At 50.2% G+C, this 21,228-nt stretch overlaps 1 protein-coding gene across 1 annotated transcript in view; it reads left to right on the forward strand.

Annotated features, from left to right (window-relative positions):
* The first annotated feature begins 155 nt into the window (after positions 1-155).
* The window catches only part of ufc1 (ubiquitin-fold modifier conjugating enzyme 1), a 109,676-nt gene continuing 88,603 nt past the window's right edge, over positions 156-21,228 (forward strand). Inside the window, exon 1 of the mRNA XM_078430171.1 lies at positions 156-375. Within this exon, the coding sequence (XP_078286297.1) occupies positions 156-375 (220 nt within the window). The remainder of the gene's footprint in view (positions 376-21,228) is intronic.

Below are 21,228 nucleotides of genomic sequence, written 5' to 3' on the forward strand. Positions count from 1 at the left end.
ACTGCCGGCTCCACTCCGGTCCCAACGTGGAGGTGCCGCTCGATGTGACCGCCGCCAGGGCTCTCACTCTGGCCTGCCTGTTCGCCGGACTGCTGGGCCTCGTCTTTCAAACCCTGGGCTCCCGCTGCTGCTCCTGCGTCTCGGGCAAAGTGGCCATGAGGCGGCTGGCGGCGGGCGGGAGCTTCCTGTGCGCCGTGGCCGGCTTGGCCCTGCTCCTCGCCGTCTCCTGGCCAGCCTACGTCCTGGCCACAGATTTCGACCACCCGCTGGTCAGCGAGGTCTTCGACGTGTCGCTGGGGCCCTGCATCTATCTGGGCTGGGAGGCGGGGGGCGCCTTGCTGCTCGGGGGCGGCGCGGTGCTGGTGGGGGATTGGTGTGGGAGGGGGAGAAGTGGGGAGAGGAGGAAGGGAAGGGGAAGGGGGAGGGGAGGGGGAGGGAAAAGGAAGAGGGGAACTTCCTGTAATAGGAGGAAGGGAGGAGGAGAGGGAGGGGTGGGGGAACTGCTTCCATGGAAAAGACAGAAGATCAGAAGATCATAAGTGATAGGAGAATTGGGATATTCGGTCCTTTCAATCTAGTCCGCCGTTCAATCGTGGCTGATTCAACTCTCCTTCGCAACCCCATTTTCCTGCCTTCTCCCCATAAGGCCTGACACCCGTACTAATCAAGGAGGGTTGATGGGAGTTGGGGATGAGAGGAGTCGGAAGGGAGGGGGTAGACAGAGGCGGGGAGAAGGCCACGAGGGGTGGTGGCCGGGGAAAATTGGGGAGGAGGGAGAGCGGAGCGGATGAAGGTGGGAAGAGGGGAGGGAAAAGGGAGTTGGGACCTCGAAGTTAGGAAGGAAGAACGTGAGAGTGGGAGGGAGAGAAAGATGGGAAGAGAAAGGGAAGAAACATACATTGGAGTAGTAAGATAGACAGGGAGAAAGAGAGAGAGGGAGGTGGGGGAGGAGAGAGGACAGGGGAACTTCCCTTTACGAGCAAGGAATGAAGAAGGAATGGGCGAGGGAGGGTGAAAGTGTACAAGGTAGTGGAACTCCTTTGGAGGGGCGGGGAGAGGCTAGGGACGATGAGAAGGAGAATAATAATAATAATAATAATAATATTTTATTTATATAGCGCTTTTCATATACTCAAAGACGCTTTACAGAGATTTTGAGAACATAGGGAAATTAATAAATAGATAAATAAGTAAATAAATAAATGAACAGAGAAAGGAGACAGTAGGTGAGGTGACCTTCAGTGGTTGAAGGCAGTACTGAACAGGTGAGACTTCAGCGATGTTTTGAATGTGGTGAGTGTGGGGGAGTCTCTAACGGTTTGGGGTAGTGAGTTCCATAGGGTGGGAGCAGCGATGGAGAAAGCCCTGTCCCCCCAGGATCTGAGTTTAGTCCGGATGTGGGGGGATAGGAGATTGGCAGCGGCAGAGCGGAGGGTGCAGGTGGGAGTGTGCCTGTGGAGGAGGTCGGTCAGGTAGGATGGGGCCAGGTTATGGAGGGCTTTGTAGGTTATGAGGAGGATTTTGTACTGGATTCTCTGGGGGATGGGGAGCCAGTGGAGTTTATAAAGGACGGGGGTGATATGGTCACGGATCGAGGTGTGTGTGAGTAGACGGGCAGCGGAGTTTTGAATGTATTGAAGTTTATTGATGATTTTTGAGGGTGCGCCATAGAGGAGGCTGTTGCAGTAGTCCAGACGGGAGGTGATGAAGGCGTGGATGAGGGTTTCTGCAGCTGTGGAGGAGAGGGATGGACGGAGACGGGCAATGTTTTTGAGGTGGAAGAAGGCTGTCTTTGTGATGTGTTTGATGTGTTTGTCGAAGGAGAGGGTTTGATCAAGGATGATTCCAAGATTCCGGATGTGAGGTGAGGTGGATACTGGGAGACCATCAATGTTGAGGATGAAGTTTTGGGTGGATTTGGTGAGCATTTTTGGACCAATGATGATGATTTCAGATTTGTTGCAATTGAGTTTGAGGAAGTTTGATTGAAACCAAGATTTTATTTCAGTAATGCAGTTTGTCAGTGTAGAGTGTGTGGTGGAGGAGATTGACTTGGTGGAGATGAGGAGCTGGATATCATCGGCGAAGCAGTGGAAGTTGAGACCATGACGGCGGATTAATTGACCAAGGGGGAACAGGTAGAGGATGAAGAGGAGGGGGCCAAGGACTGAGCCTTGGGGGACACCTTGGGGGAGGGGAGCGGTGGGGGATTTACAGTTGTTAATGGAGATGAACTGGTGTCTGTCAGAGAGGTAAGATTTAAACCAGGATAGGGCTGTGCCGGTGATGTTAAGGGAGGTTTCACGTCGGGTGAGGAGAATGGAGTGATTTATGGTGTCAAAGGCGGCGCTGAGGTCAAGTAGGATGAGGATGTTGAGGTTGCCAGCGTCGGAGGAGAGGAGAATGTCGTTTGTGATTTTGAGGAGCGCAGTTTCAGTACAGTGGTTTGAGCGGAATCCAGATTGGAAAGTTCCATACAGGTTATTGGTAGAGAGGTGGTATTTTAGTTGGGAAGCTACAGCACGTTCCAAAACTTTGGACAGAAAGGGTAGGTTGGAGATTGGTCTGAAGTTGTTTGGGGTGTCAGGGTTTAGACCAGGTTTTTTCAGAATGGGGGTGACAGCAGCGATTTTGAGGGATGGCGGGACGATGCCAGTGGACAGGGAGGAGTTTATTGTTGCAGTGATAAGTGGAGAGAGAGAAGGAAGGCAGGCCTTGACAAAGCTGGAGGGGATGGGGTCCAGAGAGCAGGTGGCAGTTTTTATTCCTGTGAAGAGGTCAGAGAGGTCGGTGGTGGAGATTGGGGAGAACTGAGGCAGGGGCTGACAGGATAAGGGGGGGCAGGTGGTTTGAGGGGGAGCAGGTGCGTTGGTGGTTAAGGTGCTGTAGATGTTGTCTATTTTGCTTTGGAAGAATGAAAGGAAAGTGGTGCATTTGTCAACTGTGAATGATTGGGAGATGGTGTCCAGGGGGCTGAGGAGTTTGTTTATTGTAGAGAAGAGTGTTTTGGGGTTTCCGGAGCCAGAGTGAATTATTTGAGAGTAGTAGGTGGAGTGGGCATGGGAGAGGGCATCTTTATAGTGCTGTATGTGGTCTTTGTAGGCTTGGGAGTGAATTGTGAGACCTGTTTTGTTGCGGAGTCTTTCAAGTTGACGGGCATGAGTTTTCATCACGCGGAGTTCAGGGGTAAACCAGGGAGCAGAGTGGGTGAAGGAAACTGTTTTGGTTTTTATAGGTGCAAGCTGGTCGAGGCAGGAGGAGAGAGTGCGGTTGTAGTAGTCAGTGAGGTCAGAGGGGCTGTGGAGGTCAACGAAGGGAGAGGCGGACATTATTTCAGAGAGGGAGGATGAGAGCGAGGTAGGTGAAACAGAGTTCAGCTTGCGGAAGTTTATTTTGCGTTTTTGCTTTGGAGCTGGGGTGGGAATGTTGACGGACATGGTGATGGCTAAGTGATCAGAGAGGGTGGGGTCGGAGCCAGAGAGGTGATGTAGATTTAGTCCAGTGGAGCAGACAAGGTCCAGAATGTGCCCACGGTTATGGGTGGGAAAATTTACGTGTTGAGTGAGGTTAAAGCAGTTGAGTATTTCAGTGAAGTCAGCGGTTATTGTGGAGTCAGTGGAGTCCATGTGGATGTTGAAATCACCGAGGAGGAGGATTGAGGGGGAGAGAGAACAGAACTGGGTCAGAAAGTCAGAGAAGTCAGAAAGGAATGATGGGTGTGGTTTGGGAGGGCGGTAGACAACTGCCATGACTAATTTTGTGTGGCCAGAGAGTTTGAAAGCCAGGTGTTCAAATGACGGAGCAGATGAGATGGAGATGAGGTTGATCTTGAAGTCCTGTCGGTGAATTACGGCAATCCCACCACCTCGGCCTTCCGAGCGTGGTTTATTGATGTAGGAGTATCCGTTGGGTGTAGTGAGGTTGAGTGAGAGGTAATCCAGAGGTTGTTGCCAGGTTTCTGTCAGACAGAGGAAGTCCAGTTTATTTTCCAGGATGAAGTCATTTAGAATGAGGCTTTTATTGTTGAGGGACCGGATGTTGAGCAGAGTGAGCTTCATGTTGCTTTGTATGGTGTGGATGGACACGGGTGATTTAGCCAGGGCTTGTAGACAGGGGGCACGCTCGTGTGCGTTGTTGTGATGATGTAATGGACGAGTGGAAGTCCGATCAGCTGACCAGAGTGTAGGGATTGAGTGACCGGTCTGGGAGTAGACAAACTTGTGACCGGAGCCTCTGTGGATGTATTTGGGTCGTCGTAGAAGTCCGTGGTTGATGATGGCAGAGATGCATGGCGGAGTGGAGTGGTTGTTGAGCTGGAGCAGTCTCGCAGCAAAGTACTTCAGTGCCATGCCAGGCAGGAGCGAAGGAGCATAGAGCCCAGAGAGGGGAGTTTAGGGGTGGGGTGGGGGTGGGGGTCAATGTCGTCCCTGGAGTTATAATAGTTAACAGTCCTGATGGCCTGTGGGAAGAAACTCCGTCTCATCCTCTCCGTTTTCACACCGTGACAGCGGAGGCGTTTGCCTGACCGTAGCATCTGGAACAGTCCGTTGCTGGGGTGGTAGGGGTCCCTCATAAGTAGAATTAGGTCATTCGGTCCATCGTGGCTGATCTCTGCCTCCTAATCCAATTGTCCTGCCTTCCATCCATAACGCTTGACACCCGTTCTAATCAAAAATGTGTCTGTTTCAGCCTCAAAAATATCCACTGACTTGGCCTCCACAGCCCCCTGTGGCAATAACCTCCACAGTTTAACTACCCTCTGACTTAAAAGGTTCCTCCTCGCCTCCATTCTAAAAGAGCGTCCGTTAATTCTGAGGCTATGATCTCTGGGCCTAGACTCTCCCACAGTGGAAACATCCTTTCCACATCCACTCTGTCAATGTTTTTCATTACTCAGTATGTTTTCAATGAGGTCACCCCCTTCAACCTTCTAAACTCCAGCCCATTGCTGTCAAGCGCTTGTTACAGTTAACCCACCCATTCGTGGAATTATTCTTGTAATGCTCCTCTGGATCCTCTTCAGAGCCATTACACCCTTCCTCAGATATGGGGCCCAGGTTTGTTCACAGTATTGCTCAAAATACATCCTCTCACCCCTCCCCCCCCGCCCCTCCTTCACATTCCTCCTCTACTCTGTCCTCCACCACGACCACCCTCTCACTCCTACCATCTCTCTCCCCTTACACCTCCCTCTCCCTCCTGTCATCTTCCTCCTTTGCCTTCCACCTCCGAACTCGCTACTCAAACTACGTATCATCTTACGCTCGCTTTCTCCCGCTCAACCTCTCTCGCTCATCGCACTGCATCTCCATACCTGCTCCACTCACCCTCCTCCACTGCATCTCTACCCGTCAATAGACAATAGGCGCAGGAGGAGGCCATTCGGCCCTTCGAGCCAGCACCACCATTCAATGTGATCATGGCTGATCATTCTCAATCAGTACCCGGTTCCTGCCTTCTCCCCATAGCCCCTGACTCCGCTATCCTTAAGAGCTCTATTCAGCTCTATCTTGAATGCATTCAGAGAATTGGCCTCCACTGCCTTCTGAGGCAGAGAATTCCACAGATTTACAGCTCTCTTACTGAAAAAGTTTTTCCTCATCTCAGTTCTAAATGGCCTACCCCTTATTCTTAAACTGTGGCCCCCTGTTCTGGACCACCATCAACATTGGGAACATGTTTCCTGCCTCTAACGTGTCCAACCCCTTAATAATCTTATACGTTTCGATAAGATCTCCTCTCATCCTTCTAAATTCCAGTGTATACAAGCCTAGCCGCTCCAGTCTTTCAACATATGACAGTCCCGCCATCCCGGTAATTAACCGAGTAAACCTACGCTGCACGCCCTCAATAGCAAGAATATCCTTCCTCAAATTTGGAGACCAAAACTGCACACAGTACTCCAGGTGCCCATCCTCTCCTCTAAATGCGTGTTCATGTCATATGAGCAGAATTAGGCCATTCGACCCATCGAGACCTTTCCGCCATTCAATTATAGAAGGTCGATTTTTCCCACTCAGCACTATTCTCCTGCTTTCTCCCTGTAACCTTTGGCATCCTTACAGAAAACACATGAATCTCCGCTTTAAAAAATGCCCTTAGATATGGCCTCCACAAACGGCTGTGGCAATGAATTCCACAGATTTGCCAATCGCCACTTAAATAAATTCCCCATCACCTCCTTTCTCAAGGTGCGCCCTTTTACTCTGAGGTTGTGCCCGTTGGTCCTAGACATCCTCTTCACGTCCGCTCTATCCAGGCCTTTCACTATTCGGTATATTTCAATGAGGTTTCCCCTCATCCTTCTAAACTCCGGCGAATACAGGCGTCAAACGCTCATCATACCTTAACCCAACCATCCCTGGGATCATTCTCACACATCTCCTCTGGGCCCTCTCCATAGCCAACTCATCCCTTCTCAGATATGGGGCCGAGAACTGCTTAAAACTCTCCAAATGCGGTCCGACCAGGGTCTGACAAATCCTCAGAATTACATCCCTGCTTTTGTATTCTAGTCCACTCAAAATAGACAAAAGACAATAGGTTCCGGAGTAGGCCATTCGGCCCTTCGAGCCAGCACCACCATTCAATGTGATCATGGCTGATCATTCTCAATCAGTACCCGTTCCTGCCTTCTCCCCATACCCCCTGTTTCCGCCATCCTTAAGAGCTCTATCTAGCATTTCATGGCATTCCCGTTCCCTACTACCGTTCCAACTTGGAAATTAACATTTTGGGAATCTTGCTCCAGCACTCCCAACTCTCTTTGCACCTGTGATTTATGAACCCTCACCCCTATTAGAAAATAGGAACGCCTTTATTCCGGCAGAGTGCATGATCGCACACTTTGCTACGCGCCATAATTCCATAGAAACAAATAAATATAGAAAATAGGTGCAAGAGGAGGCCATTCGGCGCATCGAGCCAGCACCGCCATCTCCCACTTCTTTGCCCACTCTCCTCATCTGTCCAGTCCTCATGCACACTTTCTGCTTGCCCTACAATACCTGACGTTCCACCGATGTTCGAATCATCCGCAAGTCTACCATGAGCTCCCATCTGCTCCAACAGCCTCGTGTGCGGCGGTTGACCAAACGCATTCTGAAAAACCTAAGTAAATAAGGTCCACTGACTCTCCTTCGTCTGTTCTGCTGTTTATTTCCTCAAGGGATTCCAATCGATTTAGCCCCTTCGCAATACCGCGCCGAATACTGAAAGGCTTGGATAGAGTGGATGTGGGAATGATGTTTCCACCAGTGGTAAAGTCTGGGACGAGGTCACAGCCTCAGAGTTAAGGGAGACGTGGAGGAATTTCTTTCGACAGAGGGTGGTGAATCTGTGGAACTTTTACCCATTATTTGAAACATTACCCTCAACCATAGACTCTAAAATCCTACCAGCTACTGGTGTGCTAAGCGGCTTAGAGTTTCCACTCTTCTGCTTCGCTCTCTTCTTGAATAGTGGAGTAACATTTGCACGTTTGCGGTCCTCTCAGACCACTCCTCCTACCATTAATTCTTGAAAGATCATTACCAGTACTTCCACACTTTCCAAATCTACCTCTTCCGGAACACATAGGTGCAGCCCATCTGGTCCCCGCGGCTTACCCACCTTCAGACCTATCAGATTCCTAAACAACTTCTCCTTAGTAAAGGCATCTCCACCAACTACTGCTCCGCGACATTCTTCAATGTCTGACAAGTTCCTGGTGTCTTCCTCTGTGAAGATTGACGCGTAACGCGTAGACAATTCGACCGCCATTTCTTTATTCCCCGTTACTATAGAGCAGCGGTTCGTAAACTATTTGGCCCCACGTCCCCATCAGACATTCTTGGTCAGTACCGTGACCCCCCGAAACAAAAATTGGAAAAAAAGCAGCCAGATTTATGAAAACAATGGGATGGGATCATTTCATTTATGACACCTTCATGGTAAAAACGCCATGGGGGTCATGAAGGTGTCAGGTTAAGAACCGCTGCTATAGAGTCATACAGTCATAGAGTGACACAGCGTGGAAACAGGCCCTTCGGCCCAAATTACTCACACCGGCCAACATGTCCCAGCTACACGCGTCGCACTGGCCTGCATTTGGTCCATATCCCTCCAAACCTGTCCTATCCATGTACCTGTCCAACTGTTGCTCAAACGTTGGGATTGTCGCTGCCTCAGCTTCCTCCTCTGGTGGAAGGTTCCATACACCCACCACCCTTTGTGTGAAAAAGTTACCCCTGAGATTCCTATCAAATCAACTCCCCTTCACCTTAAATCTGTGTCCTCTGGTCGTCGATTCAACTACTCTGGGCAAGATACTCTGTGCATCTAACCGATCGATTCCTCTCATTATTTTATACCCCTGGACAAGATCAACCCTCATCCTCCTGCGCTCCAAGCAACAGAGTCCCAGCCTACTCAACATCTCCCTTTGGCTCAGACCCTCTAGTCCTGCAAACATTCTCCTAAATCTTCTCTGGGCCCTTTCTAACTTGACTACATCGTTCCTACAACATGGTGCCAGAACTGAACACAATACCCTAAATGCGGCCTCACCAACGTCTTGGACAGGGAGCGTCAATCTCAAACGGCCCAATTTTCACTCGTGCCTCTCTTTAGATATCTGAAGAAACTGAAGCTTTCTCCTTGTCCCTCCTCCTTCCCCCCCTCCAACACTTTCTACTCCCCCTCCCCTCCAATCACCCTGATACTTCTCTCTTCCCAACACTCCCCACCCCCCTCGCTCTTCCCCTGCTTCTCGCCGAGAGAGAGACGTTCCCCCTGGAGGGGAGGCTGTGGCGAGTGGCCTGAACGTGGGAGTGAGGGGCGGCGACAATAGACAATAGACAATAGGTGCAGGAGTAGGCCATTTGGCCCTTCGAGCCAGCACCGACATTCAATATGATCATGGCTGATTATTCTCAATCAGTACCCCGTTCCTGCTTTCTCCCCATACCCCCTGACTCCGCTATCCTTAAGAACTCTATCTAGCTCTCTCTTGAATGTATTCAGTGAATTGGCCTCCACTGCCTTCTGAGGCAGAGAATTCCACAGATTCACAACTCTGACTGAAAAAGTTTTTCCTCATCTCTGTTCTAAATGGCCTTATTCTTAAACTGTGGCCCCTGGTTCTGGACTCCCCCAACATTGGGAACATGTTTCCTTTCCCTTAATGTGTCCTACCCCCTAATAATCTTATACGTTTCGATAAGATCCCCTCTCATCCTTCTAAATTCCATTGTATACAAGCCAAGTCGCCCCAGTCTTTCAACATATGACAGTCCCGCCATTCCGGGAATTAACCTAGTAAACCTACGCTGCACGCCCTCAATAGCAAGAATATCCTTCCTCAAATTTGGAGACCAAAACTGTACACAGTACTCCAGGTGCGGTCTCACTAGGGCCCTGTACAACTGCAGAAGGACCTCTTTGCTCCTATACTCAACTTCTCTTGTTATGAAGGCCAACATTCAATTGGCTTTCTTCACTGCCTGCTGTACCTGCATGCTTCCTTTCAGTGACTGATGCACTAGGACACCCAGATCACGTTGTACGTCCCCTGTTCCTAACTTGACACCATTCAGATAATACGAAGAGGCACACGTGAGGAATGGAGCGGCGGGGGTCATACGGTCATGTCATAAGGGATAGGAATAGAATGAGGCCATTCGGCCCATCAAGTCTACTCCGCCATGGTTGATCTATCGCTCCTTTCTAACCGCATTCCCTTGCCTTCGCCCCATAACCCCTGACACCCGTAGTAATCAAGAATCTATCTACCCGTGCCTGAAAAATATCAACTGAAGGCCTCCACAGTCTTCCGTGGCAAAGAATTCCACTCATTCACCACGCTAAAGAACTAAAGAAGTAAACAAATTCCTCCTCATCTCCTTCCTTAAAGAACGGCCTTTAATTCTGAGGATATGACCTCTGGTCCTAGACTCTCCACTAGTGGGAACATCCTCTCCACATGCACTCTATCCAGGCCTTTCACTATGCTGTACGTTTCAATGAGGTCCCCCCTCATTCTTCTAAACTCCAGCGAGCACAGGCCCAGTGCCGACAAACGGTCATCACATGTTAACCCACTCATTCCTGGCATCATTCTTATAAACCTCCTCTGGGCCCTCTCCAGGGCCAGCACAGCCTTCCTCAGATAGGGTAGCCAAAATTGCTCCCAATACTCCAAATGCGGCCTGTCCCACGTCGGGGGGGGGGGGGTGGACTGCGTGAAGGAAACACCGCGGGAGTGAGGGGGCTGCCAGGAGGGAGCGCCAATTGGGGGTAGTGGTCTGAAGGGAGGGAACGCTGTTGATGAAGTGGCTGGAGAAGAGGAATCGCAGCATTAGGGATTTGAGGGCGCAGCGTGAGACGGAGGGAGGGAGCGGAAAAGAGGGGGTGGGGGCGCGGGAGGGAGGTAGGGAGGGAGGGGGCGGAGGGAGCGCCGCAAGAGGGTGAGGCGGCGAAGAGGGCGACGTGGCGGGGGATATTCGTCGAGGAGCGAGGGGACGATCATGAGGTCAACCTCTAGTTGTCCAGCAATTACATCGTTTGACGCAGTAACGCCGACCGCGATACCCATTGCCGTACTGTAGGCGCTCTTCATGAGCCTTGCATTGGACGGGAAGGACGACGCGCCCACCCATACACGAACTCCTGCAAGTTGATTAGCCAGGAGGCTGATCTGTGGCCTCCATCTTGCCAGCAATGGACCCAGGGCAACCTCAATGCATTGTCACAAGCTCGAGTCAAGAGTCAAGTGTGTTTTATTGTCATGTGTCCCAGATATAACAATGACATTCTCGCTTGCAGCAGCAGAACAGCATATGTAAACATAGTGCAGTGCAAACAGTATAATAAATGAGGGAGAGAGAAAGATTCAGTCTGTGTATATATACACATACTCACAAATACATACATATGTATAGATCACATATATTAACCTACCTGAACACTTTAATTCTCCTTCCCCTTCCCACACAGATCTTTCTGTCCTGGGGCAGCTGGCACCCCAATGGTATGAATATTGATTTCTCTACCTTCAAGTAAACCCGGCATTCCCTCTCTCTCCATCCCTCCCCCACCCAGGTCGCACCAGTTTCTCGTTTTCACTCAGCAAACAGCTCACAATGGCCTATTTCCTTTACCATTGTTGCTTTTTTGCATATCTTTCATTAATTACTCTTTATCTCTATACATCATCGTCTATTCCTCCCGTTTCCCGTTTCCCTTTCCCCTACCCAGTCTGAAGAAGGGTCTCGACCAAAAACGTCCCCCATTCCTTCTCTCCAGAGATGCTGCCTGTCCACTGAATCGCTCCAGACTTTTGTGTCTATCTTCCTATATATATATATATCTATGTGTGTGTGTGTGTGTGCATATATATATATATATACACATCGCACACATACGTACAAGCAAAAAACATACAAAGATAGTGCAATAATAACAATAATAGTCTCCGTAGTTCAGAGCATATTTGAGGTTGTAGTGTTTAATAGCCTAATGGATGTTGGGAAGAAGCTGTTCCTGAACATGGGCGTTAGAATTTCCATGCTCCTATACCTTCCTCCCGATGGCAAGGGTGAAATGCGGTCCAAAGTGATAGCAGGAGAATTGGGCCATTCGACCCATCGAGTCTACTCCGCCATTCAATCAAGGCTGATCCGTCTCTCCCTCCCAACCCCATTCTCCTGTCTTCTCCTCACAACGCCCGACACCCGTACTAATCACGGTGAGAGCGACCCTGAACTATTTGCTTGTATTATGTATTAAACACATAATAAAAATATATTTTTTTTTACGTCAAAAAATGCCCCTCGGTTGTTTCGTCTGATTTTTTGAATCCCTGGCAGCCTCAGGGAATCTGTTTCTTGGCTTTGTCTATAATATTGCCCCCCCGAGAATTCCCCGCAGCCTGAGACGCCTTGCCTTGGCTTCAGAACTTCAGGGCTCTGATATTCCTATTCGCATGCGTTCCTTAAGGCCCAGCATGTTTTTCCCCAAGATCCCTCCTCCTTCTCCCCTTCTGCCTCCGCGCCTTTCCCTCCTCTCCACTCCATTCTCCCCTCTCGCTCCCCAACATTCCCCCTTCCCTCTCCAATGTCGACGCTCCTCGCCCTCTCCTCTCGCTCCTCGCCCTCTCCTCATACCACCCCCTGTCCTCTCTCCCTCCACCAGCTCTCCCCTCCCCTCGTCTGTCTCCCTTTTCACGACACTCCTCTCCCTCCCACTCGTCCCTCCTTCCCTCTTCGTCCAAACCACCCCACCTCCCCTCACCCAAGCGCTTTCATCTCGTCCCTTCCCCCTGCTTCAGCGAGTCATTTTCCCCTCTCTTCTCCGCTCACTCTCCGCCACTTTCCTTCAACCGCCGTCCCGTCTCCCCTCCCCATCATTCACCTCATAGTGTCACAGAGTGATACCGTGTGGAAAGAGGCCTTTCGGCCCAACTCGCACACACCGGCCAACATGTCCCAGCTACACTAGTCTCACCTGCCCGTCTTTGGTCCATATTCCTCCATACCTATCCTATCCATTCACCTGTCTAACTGTTTCTTAAATGTTGGGACAGTCCCTGCCTCAACTGCCTCATCTGGCAACTCTTTGATTCAGCCACCACTCTTTGTGGGAAAACATTACCCCTCAGATACCTATTACATCTTTTCCCCTTCACCTTAAAACTATGTCCTCTGGTCTTCAATTCACCTGTAGACTTTGAGCAAGAGACTCTGTACATCTACCCGATCTATTCATCTCGTGATTTTATACCTATTCAACACCTCCCTATAACTCAGACCTTCAAGTCCTGGCAACCTCGCAACTTAGTCCAGTCCAGGCACCAGCAGCACATGCCCTCTCTCTCCTCCCATCCCCTCCGACCTACCCCTCCCCTCTACCTTCCTGCTCCCCTTCTCCCATTTTGCAGCTAGTCTACACCACCCTCCCCCACCCGGGATGGAAGGGTAGTGAGGAAGTAGAGCCGTTTAGTTTACTTTAGAGATACGGTGGGGAAAGAGGCCGTTGGCCCACCGCGTCCGCTCCAACCAGCGATCCGCGCACACTAATACAATCCTGTACACACATAGAGATAATTTACACTGAGAATTAACCTACAAACTTGCACGTCCTTGGAGTGTGGGTGGAAACCGAAGCACCCGTCAAATCCCACGCGGTCACGGGGAGAACGTACAAAGTCCGTGAAGACAGCGCCCGTGGTCGGGATTTCAACCCTGGACTCCGGCGTTGGAAGTCGGAGCATCTGACACCGGGGAGGGAGCGGGCGGCTAATTGGGAACGCCGCAGGTGCCATGTTCATCGGGGACGGGGGCCACCTAATGGAGGTTGCGGCCAATGGGGAGCAGCGGCAGAGGGAGAGTGAGGGCGGAAAGGAGGGAGCGTGACGGGATTGAGGGAGCGACGAGGAAGGAGGGGGGGGCAACGAGATGGGGCGCTCTTGAAGGAAGGGGGCGGCGACAAGGTTCACCGTAGGAGAGAAGGACTGGGAAAATCTATCCGTTCCGGCCAAGTTAGATTTCATAACTTCATAAGTTCAACATTGATAGGAGCAGAATTAGGCCATTCAGCCCATCGTCTACTCCACCATTCAAACATGGCTGGTCTATCTCTCCCTCCAACCCCATTCTCCTGCCTTCTCCCCATAACCGCTGACACAAGTACGAATGAAGAATTGAAACATAGAAACATAGAAAATAGGTGCAGGAGTCGGCCATTCGGCCCTTCGAGCCAGCACCGCCATTGAATATGATCATGGCTGATCATCCAGCTCAGTAACCTGTACCTGCCTTCTCTCCATACCCCCTGATCCCTTTAGCCACAAGGGCCACATCTAACTCCCTCTTAAATATAGTCAATGAACTGGCCTCAACTACCTTCTGTGGCAGAGAATTCCACAGACTCACCACTCTCTGTGTGAAGAAATGTTTTCTCATCTCGGTCCTAAAAGACTTCCCCCTTATCCTTAAGCTGTGACCCCTGGTTCTGGACTTCCCCAACATCGGGAACAATCTTCCCGCATCTAGCCTCTCCAACCCCTTAAGAATTTTATATGTTTCAATAAGATCCCCCCTCAGTCTTCTAAATTCCAGCGAGTATAAGCCTATCAATCTCTGCCTTAAAGATATCCATTGACCTGGCCTCCACATCCTTCTGTGGCAAAGAATTCTACACTTTCACCAGGCTCTGACAAATACAAATCCTCCTGATCCCCTTCATAAAGGTACATCCTTTTAGTCTGAACCTATGGCATCTACAACTAGTGGAAACGTCCTCTCTATCCAGGTATTTCACGTTTTGGTAAGTAACCCGTCTAAACTCCAGCGGGTACACGCCCAGTGTCATCAAACGATCATCATATGCTAACCCACGCATTCCTGGGACCATTCTTGGATGTGTAAAAAAATAATCTGGATAATGGATGAGTATAACAGATTTTATTTCACAGTGGGTTTCTTTTCCTCTAAAATTCATTCAGATCCAACGAGTGTCTAAAGGGCTCTTAGCAGGGAATAATAGCTTTTTCCAGGATTGATTACTTTTATACAGAAAGGAAAGGGGTGTTACATAGGAAATCAACAACCCAATATAATATTAATACAATTCACACGGTTACAGAGAAAACAAAACTTAACCCATTAATACAGGTCACATGCTTACAGGAAAACGCATAACGGAGAGAAAATTGAAACCAACTTTTCTACTTCCACAAATGCCCATAGGAAGAGTTGCTATTGACCAAAGAAACGTCACTCCATCTCACTATTTGCACAATGTTGCAGCTGCACGGCCTTGCTTCTAACTGCTTCTGAGTACAGCAACATATAAGCTAATACTACAAAAAAAAGCATCCATTCAAGAACAAAAGAAGCCTTTAGCGCCTGTCTGTTCCCAATCACTCATAAGCTAATAAACACATTATTTCCCATTGATAACCGTTTCTCCAAAGAAGAATCCATTTCACTGCTTACTACTTAAAATAGGCATTCATTTTCTATTAGCTAAAACAACAACAAAAGTAACCATACACAACAAAATGTCAATATCATTAATTAACTACTAACAAGCTAATAGCATCCTTTATATGTTATAGATTACCGCGTTATTTCCCTCTTCATCTTATTTTTCACATGATGTACATAAACCATAAAGGTGATTCGACCTTTATGGTTGGACCTTTATGGTTTATGGTTTCACCACCAATTTCCATTCTGCTCTTAAATATACATGGACCATCTCCGACATCTCCCTACCATTTCTGGATCTCACCATCTCCAACACAGGAGACAGACTAGAGACTGACATCTACCACAAACCCAGTGACTCCCACAACTATCTGGACTACACTTCTTCCCACCCTGTCTCCTGCAAAAAGTCTATCCCCTACTCCCAATTCCTCTGTCTACGCCGCATGTGCGCCCAGGATTAGGTGTTTCACACTTGGGCATCAGAGGTGTCCTCATTCATCTGGAAACGGGACTTGCCCTCTTCCATTATAGATGAGGCTCTCACTAGGGCCTCCTCTATATGCCGCAGCTCCGCTCGTGCTCTCCTCCTCCATTCGTAACAAGGACAGGATCCCCCTTGTCCTCACCTTCCACCCCATCAACCAGCGTATCCAACAAATCATCCTCCAACATTTCCGTCACCTCCAACAGGATCCCACTAGTGGCCACGTCTTCCCATCCCCTCCCCTTTCTGCGTTCCACAGAGACTGTTCCCTCCGTAACTCCCTGGTCCACTAGTCCTTCCTACCCAATAGTAACTTATTAACTTTATTTATATGCTGTAACTGTAATTCTTTTTGTGCACAACCCGCAGGCATTGCCACTTTCATTTCACTGCACATCGTGTATGTGTATGTGACAAATAAATTTGACTTGACTTGACTTCCCTTCCCATTCATACGAATGTCTTCCTGTCTCTGACTACATCCCATCTTTGTCCCACCACGTCCCCTGACATAAGTCTGAAGAAGGGTCTCGACCCGAAACGTCACCCATTCGTTCTCTCCAGAGATGCTGCCCAACCCGCTGAGTTACTCCAGCATTTTGTGTCTACCTCAAGTCAAGTCAAGTCAAGTCAAGTCAAATTTATTTGTCACATACACATACACGATGTGCAGTGAAATGAAAGTGGCAATGCCTGCGGGTTGTGCACAAAAAAGAATTACAGTTACAGCATATAAATAAAGTTAATAAGTTACTATTAGTGTCGACAAAAATTTAGCCTCTGGGGTTATAAAAGTTGACAGTCCTGATGGCCTGTGGGAAGAAGCTCCGTCTCATCCTCTCCGTTTTCGCAGCGTGACAGCGGAGACGTTTGCCTGATCGTAGCATCTGGAACAGTCCGTTACTGGGGTGGCAGGGGTCCCTCATAATCTTGCTTGCTCTGGATCTGCACCTCCTGATGTATAGGTCCTGCAGGGGGATGAGTGTAGTTCCCATGGTGCGTTCTGCCGAACGCACTACTCTCTGCAGGGCCATCCTGTCCTGGGCAGAGCTGTTCCCAAACCAGACTGTGATGTTGCCGGACAGGATGCTCTCTACAGCCCCAGAGTAGAAGCAATGAAGGATCCTCAGAGACACTCTGAATTTCCTCAATTGTCTAAGGTGGTAAAGGCGCTGCTTAGCCTTACCCACCAGTGCGGCAATGTGCGTCGCCCACGTCAGATCCTCTGTGATGCGGACTCCCAAGTATTTAAAACTGCTCATCCTATCCACAGTAGACCCATCTATCTCCAGTGGCGTGTACGTCCCTGGATGTTTAGCCCTTCTGAAGTCCACAATCAGCTCGTTTGTTTTAGTGACATTCAAGAAGAGGCTATTGCCCTGACACCAGAGTGCCAGATCAGCCACCTCCTCCCGGTAGGCCTTCTCATCGTTGTTGGAGATCCGGCCCACCACCACAATGTCATCAGCAAAATTGATGATGGAGTTTGAGCTGAACCTGGCCCCACAGTCATGTGTGTACAGGGAGTACAGTAGGGGGCTAAGGACGCAGCCCTGGGGGGATCCTATGTTCAGGGTGAGGGAGCTAGATGTGTGTTCCCCCATCCTGACTACTTGGGGCCTGGCAGTGAGAAAGTCCAGGACCCAGGCACACAGAGGGGTGCTAAGCCCCAGTTCCAGTAGCTTCTCAACCAGTCTGCTTGGGACTATTGTGTTGAATGCTGAACTAAAGTCAATGAACAGCATCCTCACATAGCCCCCCTGGCTGTCCAGATGAGAGAGAGTGGTGTGTAAAACCTGGAAGACCGCATCATCCGTGGACCTGTTCGGACGGTATGCGAACTGCAGAGGGTCCATGTTGCGAGGAAGGAGGGCGCAGATGTGCTTCTTGACTAGCCTCTCAAAGCATTTCATGACAACCAAGGTGAGGGCCACCGGTCGGTAGTCATTTAAACACGCTGGAGAGGCATTCTTTGGCACCGGTACAATGATGGATCTTTTGAAGCATGCAGGGACCACGGACCACCTTGTTTAATGTCGGTCAGGGACAAAGATAACACAGCAGAGCAGATAGACCACTCGACCCTAAAAACCATAGTATATCATGGCGCCATTTTAGTAGGCAGAAACTTGCAGAAACATTTGAAAAGGAAAATAACAAAAATCTGTGAATTGATCGATGAGATATAGAAACATAAACATAGAAAATAGGTGCAGGAGTCGGCCACCTCATTTGGCCCTTCGAGCCTGTACGTACCGCCTTTCAGCTAACCAATGGCAGGGTGAACGGGCGGGACATAGCGGGCCCATTCCTTTCCATTGGGTGCAGGGAACGTCACTCGGCGGCGCCAACCAATGGTAGAGGCTAGACACGCCCCATGACGTTTACGAGGGGCCTCAAAAAGATGACCTCTTCTTTCCCATTGGCTGGGCGGAATGTCAGCTAACCAATGGCAGGGTATGGACACGCCCCATGTCGTTGTGGAGTGCGGGACACAACGGGCATATTCCTTCCCATTGGCTGTGGGGAATGTCAGTTGGCCGCGCGAACTAATGGTGGAGGCTGAAGCTGGGCACGTCCTATGACGTTCTGAAGGGGCGGGACTTAGATGGCCCCTTCTTTCCCGTTGGCTGCGGGGAATGTCAGTCGGCGGTGCCAATCAAAGGCAGGGTATAGACACGCCCCATGACGTTTTGGAGTGCGGGACAAAACGGGCATATTCCTTCCCATTGGCTGTGGGGAACGTCACTCCGCGGTGCCAACCAATAGCGGAGGCTGGACACGCCCCATGACGTAGTGGAGGGGCGAGACAGAGGACCACTTCTTTCCCATAGAAACATAGTAAATAGGTGCAGGAGTAGGCCATTCGGCCCTTCGAGCCTGCACCGCCATTCAATATGATCATGGCTGATCATCCAACCATCCTGTACCTGCCTTCTCTCCATACCCCCTGATCCCTTTAACCTCAAGGGCCGCAACTACCTTCTGTGGCAGAGAATTCCACAGATTCACCACTCTGTGTGAAAAAAAACGTTCTCATCTCGGTCCTTAAAGACTTCCCCCGTATCCGTAAACTGTGATCCCATTGGCCGCGCGGAATGTCAGTTGGCGGCGCTAACCAATAGCAGAGGCTTAACACGCCCCATGACGGTTTCGGGGCGCGGGACATAGAGGACCTCGTCTTTCCCATTGGCTGGGCGGAATTTCAGCTAAACAATGGCAGGATGAAGGGGCGGGACAGAGCGGGCCCATGCCTTCCTATTGGCTGCGTGGAACGTCACTCGGCGGCGCCAACCAATGGCAGAGGCTAGACACGCCCCATGACGTTACGAGGGGCCGCACAAAGAGGACCTCTTCTTTTCCATTGGCTGAGCGGAATGTCAGCTAACCAATGGCAGGGTATAGACACGTCCCATGGCGTTGTGGAGAGCGTGACAACAACGGGCATATTCCTTCCATTGGGTGTGGGGAACGTCACTCGTCGGTGCCAACCAATGGCAGAGGCTGGACTCGCACCATGACGTTATGGAGGGACAGAGAGGACCTCTTTTTTGCCATTGGCTGTGGGGACTATCAGCTAACCAATGGCAGGGCACAGACACGACCCATGACGTTGTGGATGGGCGGAACAGAACGGACCCATTTCTTCCTATTGGCTGCTGGGAACGTCAATCGGCGGCGCTATCCAATGGCGGAGGCAGAGGCGTTTGGGTGGGCCCTCTGGTGGCCCGCGGCCGCTCCCAGAAGTGGAGCGGAGTAAAACTGCGGCCAAACGTGTTTCGCGGGTTTACAGTGTGTGTACTTTGAGCAAGGTCTGTTTGGCATCTTGTTTGTGGTCACCACTAACGAAGAGTTCACCAGGGACAAAACTAGAAGTATCCTAACCCCACCAGGGACAATTTTTAACACAATCATCACATTGACTCGAAGGGCCGAATGGCCGACTAGGGCAATATTGTCTATTGACTATCCTACACCCAATGGGGACATTTTCTTTTCACATTTACCGAGGCAATTAACCTACAGACCCGCACGTCTTTGGAGCGTGGGAAGAAACCGATGATCTCGGAGAAAACCCACGCAGGTCGCGGGGAGAAACGTACAAACCCCGTACAGACAGCGCCCGTGGTCGGGATAGAACCCGCAACTCTACCGCTGCGCCACCGCGTCTGGTGAGGACCCGAGTTTACAGATCGCGGTGCGGGCATGATGGGTGGGGAGAGGGTTCTGGAGGGTGGGGAGAGGGTTTAGGAGGGCGTTTTGATGATTCAGGATGTTGAGATGGATCAATGGGTGGGGAGAGGGTGCAGGTGGATGGGGAGAGGGTGCAGGTGGGTGGGGAGGGTAGTGAGAGGGATCAGGGGGGTGGGGAGGGAGGTGAGAGGGTGCAAGGGGGTGGGGAGAGGGTGCAGGCGGGTGGCGAGGGTGGAAAGAGAGATCAGGGGGTGGGGAAAGGGTGCAGGTGGGTGGGGAGAGGGTGCAGGGGGGTTGGGAGAGGCTGCAGGGGGGTGGGGAGAGGGTGCAAGTGGGTGCCGAGGGTGGAAAGAGGGATCAGGGGATGGGGAGAGGGATCAATAGACAATAGGTGCAGGATGAGGCCATTCGGCCCTTCGAGCCAGCCGCCATTCAATGTGATCATGGCTGATCATTCTCAATCAGTGCCCCGTTCCTGCCTTCTCCCCATACCCCCTGACTCCGCTATCCTTAAGAGCTCTATCCAGCTCTCTCTTGAATGCATTCAGAGAATTGGCCCCCACTGCCTTCTGAGGTAGAGAATTCCACAGATTCACAACTCTCTGACTGAAAAAGTTTTTCCTCGTCTCAGTTCTAAATGGCCGACCCCTTATTCTTAAACTGTGGCTCCTTGTTCTGGACTCCCCGAACATTGGGAACATGTTTCCTGCCTCTAACGTCTCCAACCCCTTAATAAACTTATACGTTTCGATAAGATCTCCTCTCATCCTTCTAAATTCCAGTGTATACAAGCCTAGTCGCTCCAGTCTTTAAACATATGATAGTCCCGCCATTCCGGGAATTAACCTAGTAAAGCTACGCTGCACGCCTTCAATAGCAAGAATATCCTTCCTCAAATTTGGAGACCAAAACTGCACACAGTACTCCAGGTGCGGTCTCACTAGGGCCCTGTACAAATGTAGAAGGACCTCTTTGCTCCTATACTCAACTCCTCTTGTTATGAAGGCCAACATTCCATTGGCTTTCTTCACTGCCTGCTGTACCTGCATGCTTCCTTTCAGTGACTGATGCACTAGGACACCCAAATCTGGTTGTACGTCCTCTTTTCCTAACTTGACACCTTTCAGATAATACTCTGCCTTCCTATTCTTACCACCAAAGTGGATAACCTCACACTTATCCACATTAAATTGCATCTGCCATGCATCCGCCCACTCACACAACCTGTCCAAGTCATCCTGCAACCTCATAGCATCTTCCTCACAGTTCACACTACCACCCAGCTTTGTATCATCTGCAAATTTGCTAATGGTACCTTTAATCCCTTCATCCAAGTCATTAATGTATATTGTAAATAGCTGCGGTCCCAGCACCGAGCCTTGCGGTACCCCACTAGTTATTGCCTGCCATTCTAAAAGGGACCCATTTATCCCCACTCTTTGCTTTCTGTCAGTCAACCAATTTTCTATCCATGTCAGTACCCTACTTCCAATACCATGTGCTCTTATTTGGCCCACTAATCTCCTATGTGGAACCTTGTGAAAGGCTTTCTGAAAGTCAAGGTACACCACATCCACC

This window comes from Rhinoraja longicauda, chromosome 39, assembly GCF_053455715.1.
Source record: "Rhinoraja longicauda isolate Sanriku21f chromosome 39, sRhiLon1.1, whole genome shotgun sequence".
Classification (NCBI taxonomy): Eukaryota; Metazoa; Chordata; class Chondrichthyes; order Rajiformes; family Arhynchobatidae; genus Rhinoraja; species Rhinoraja longicauda.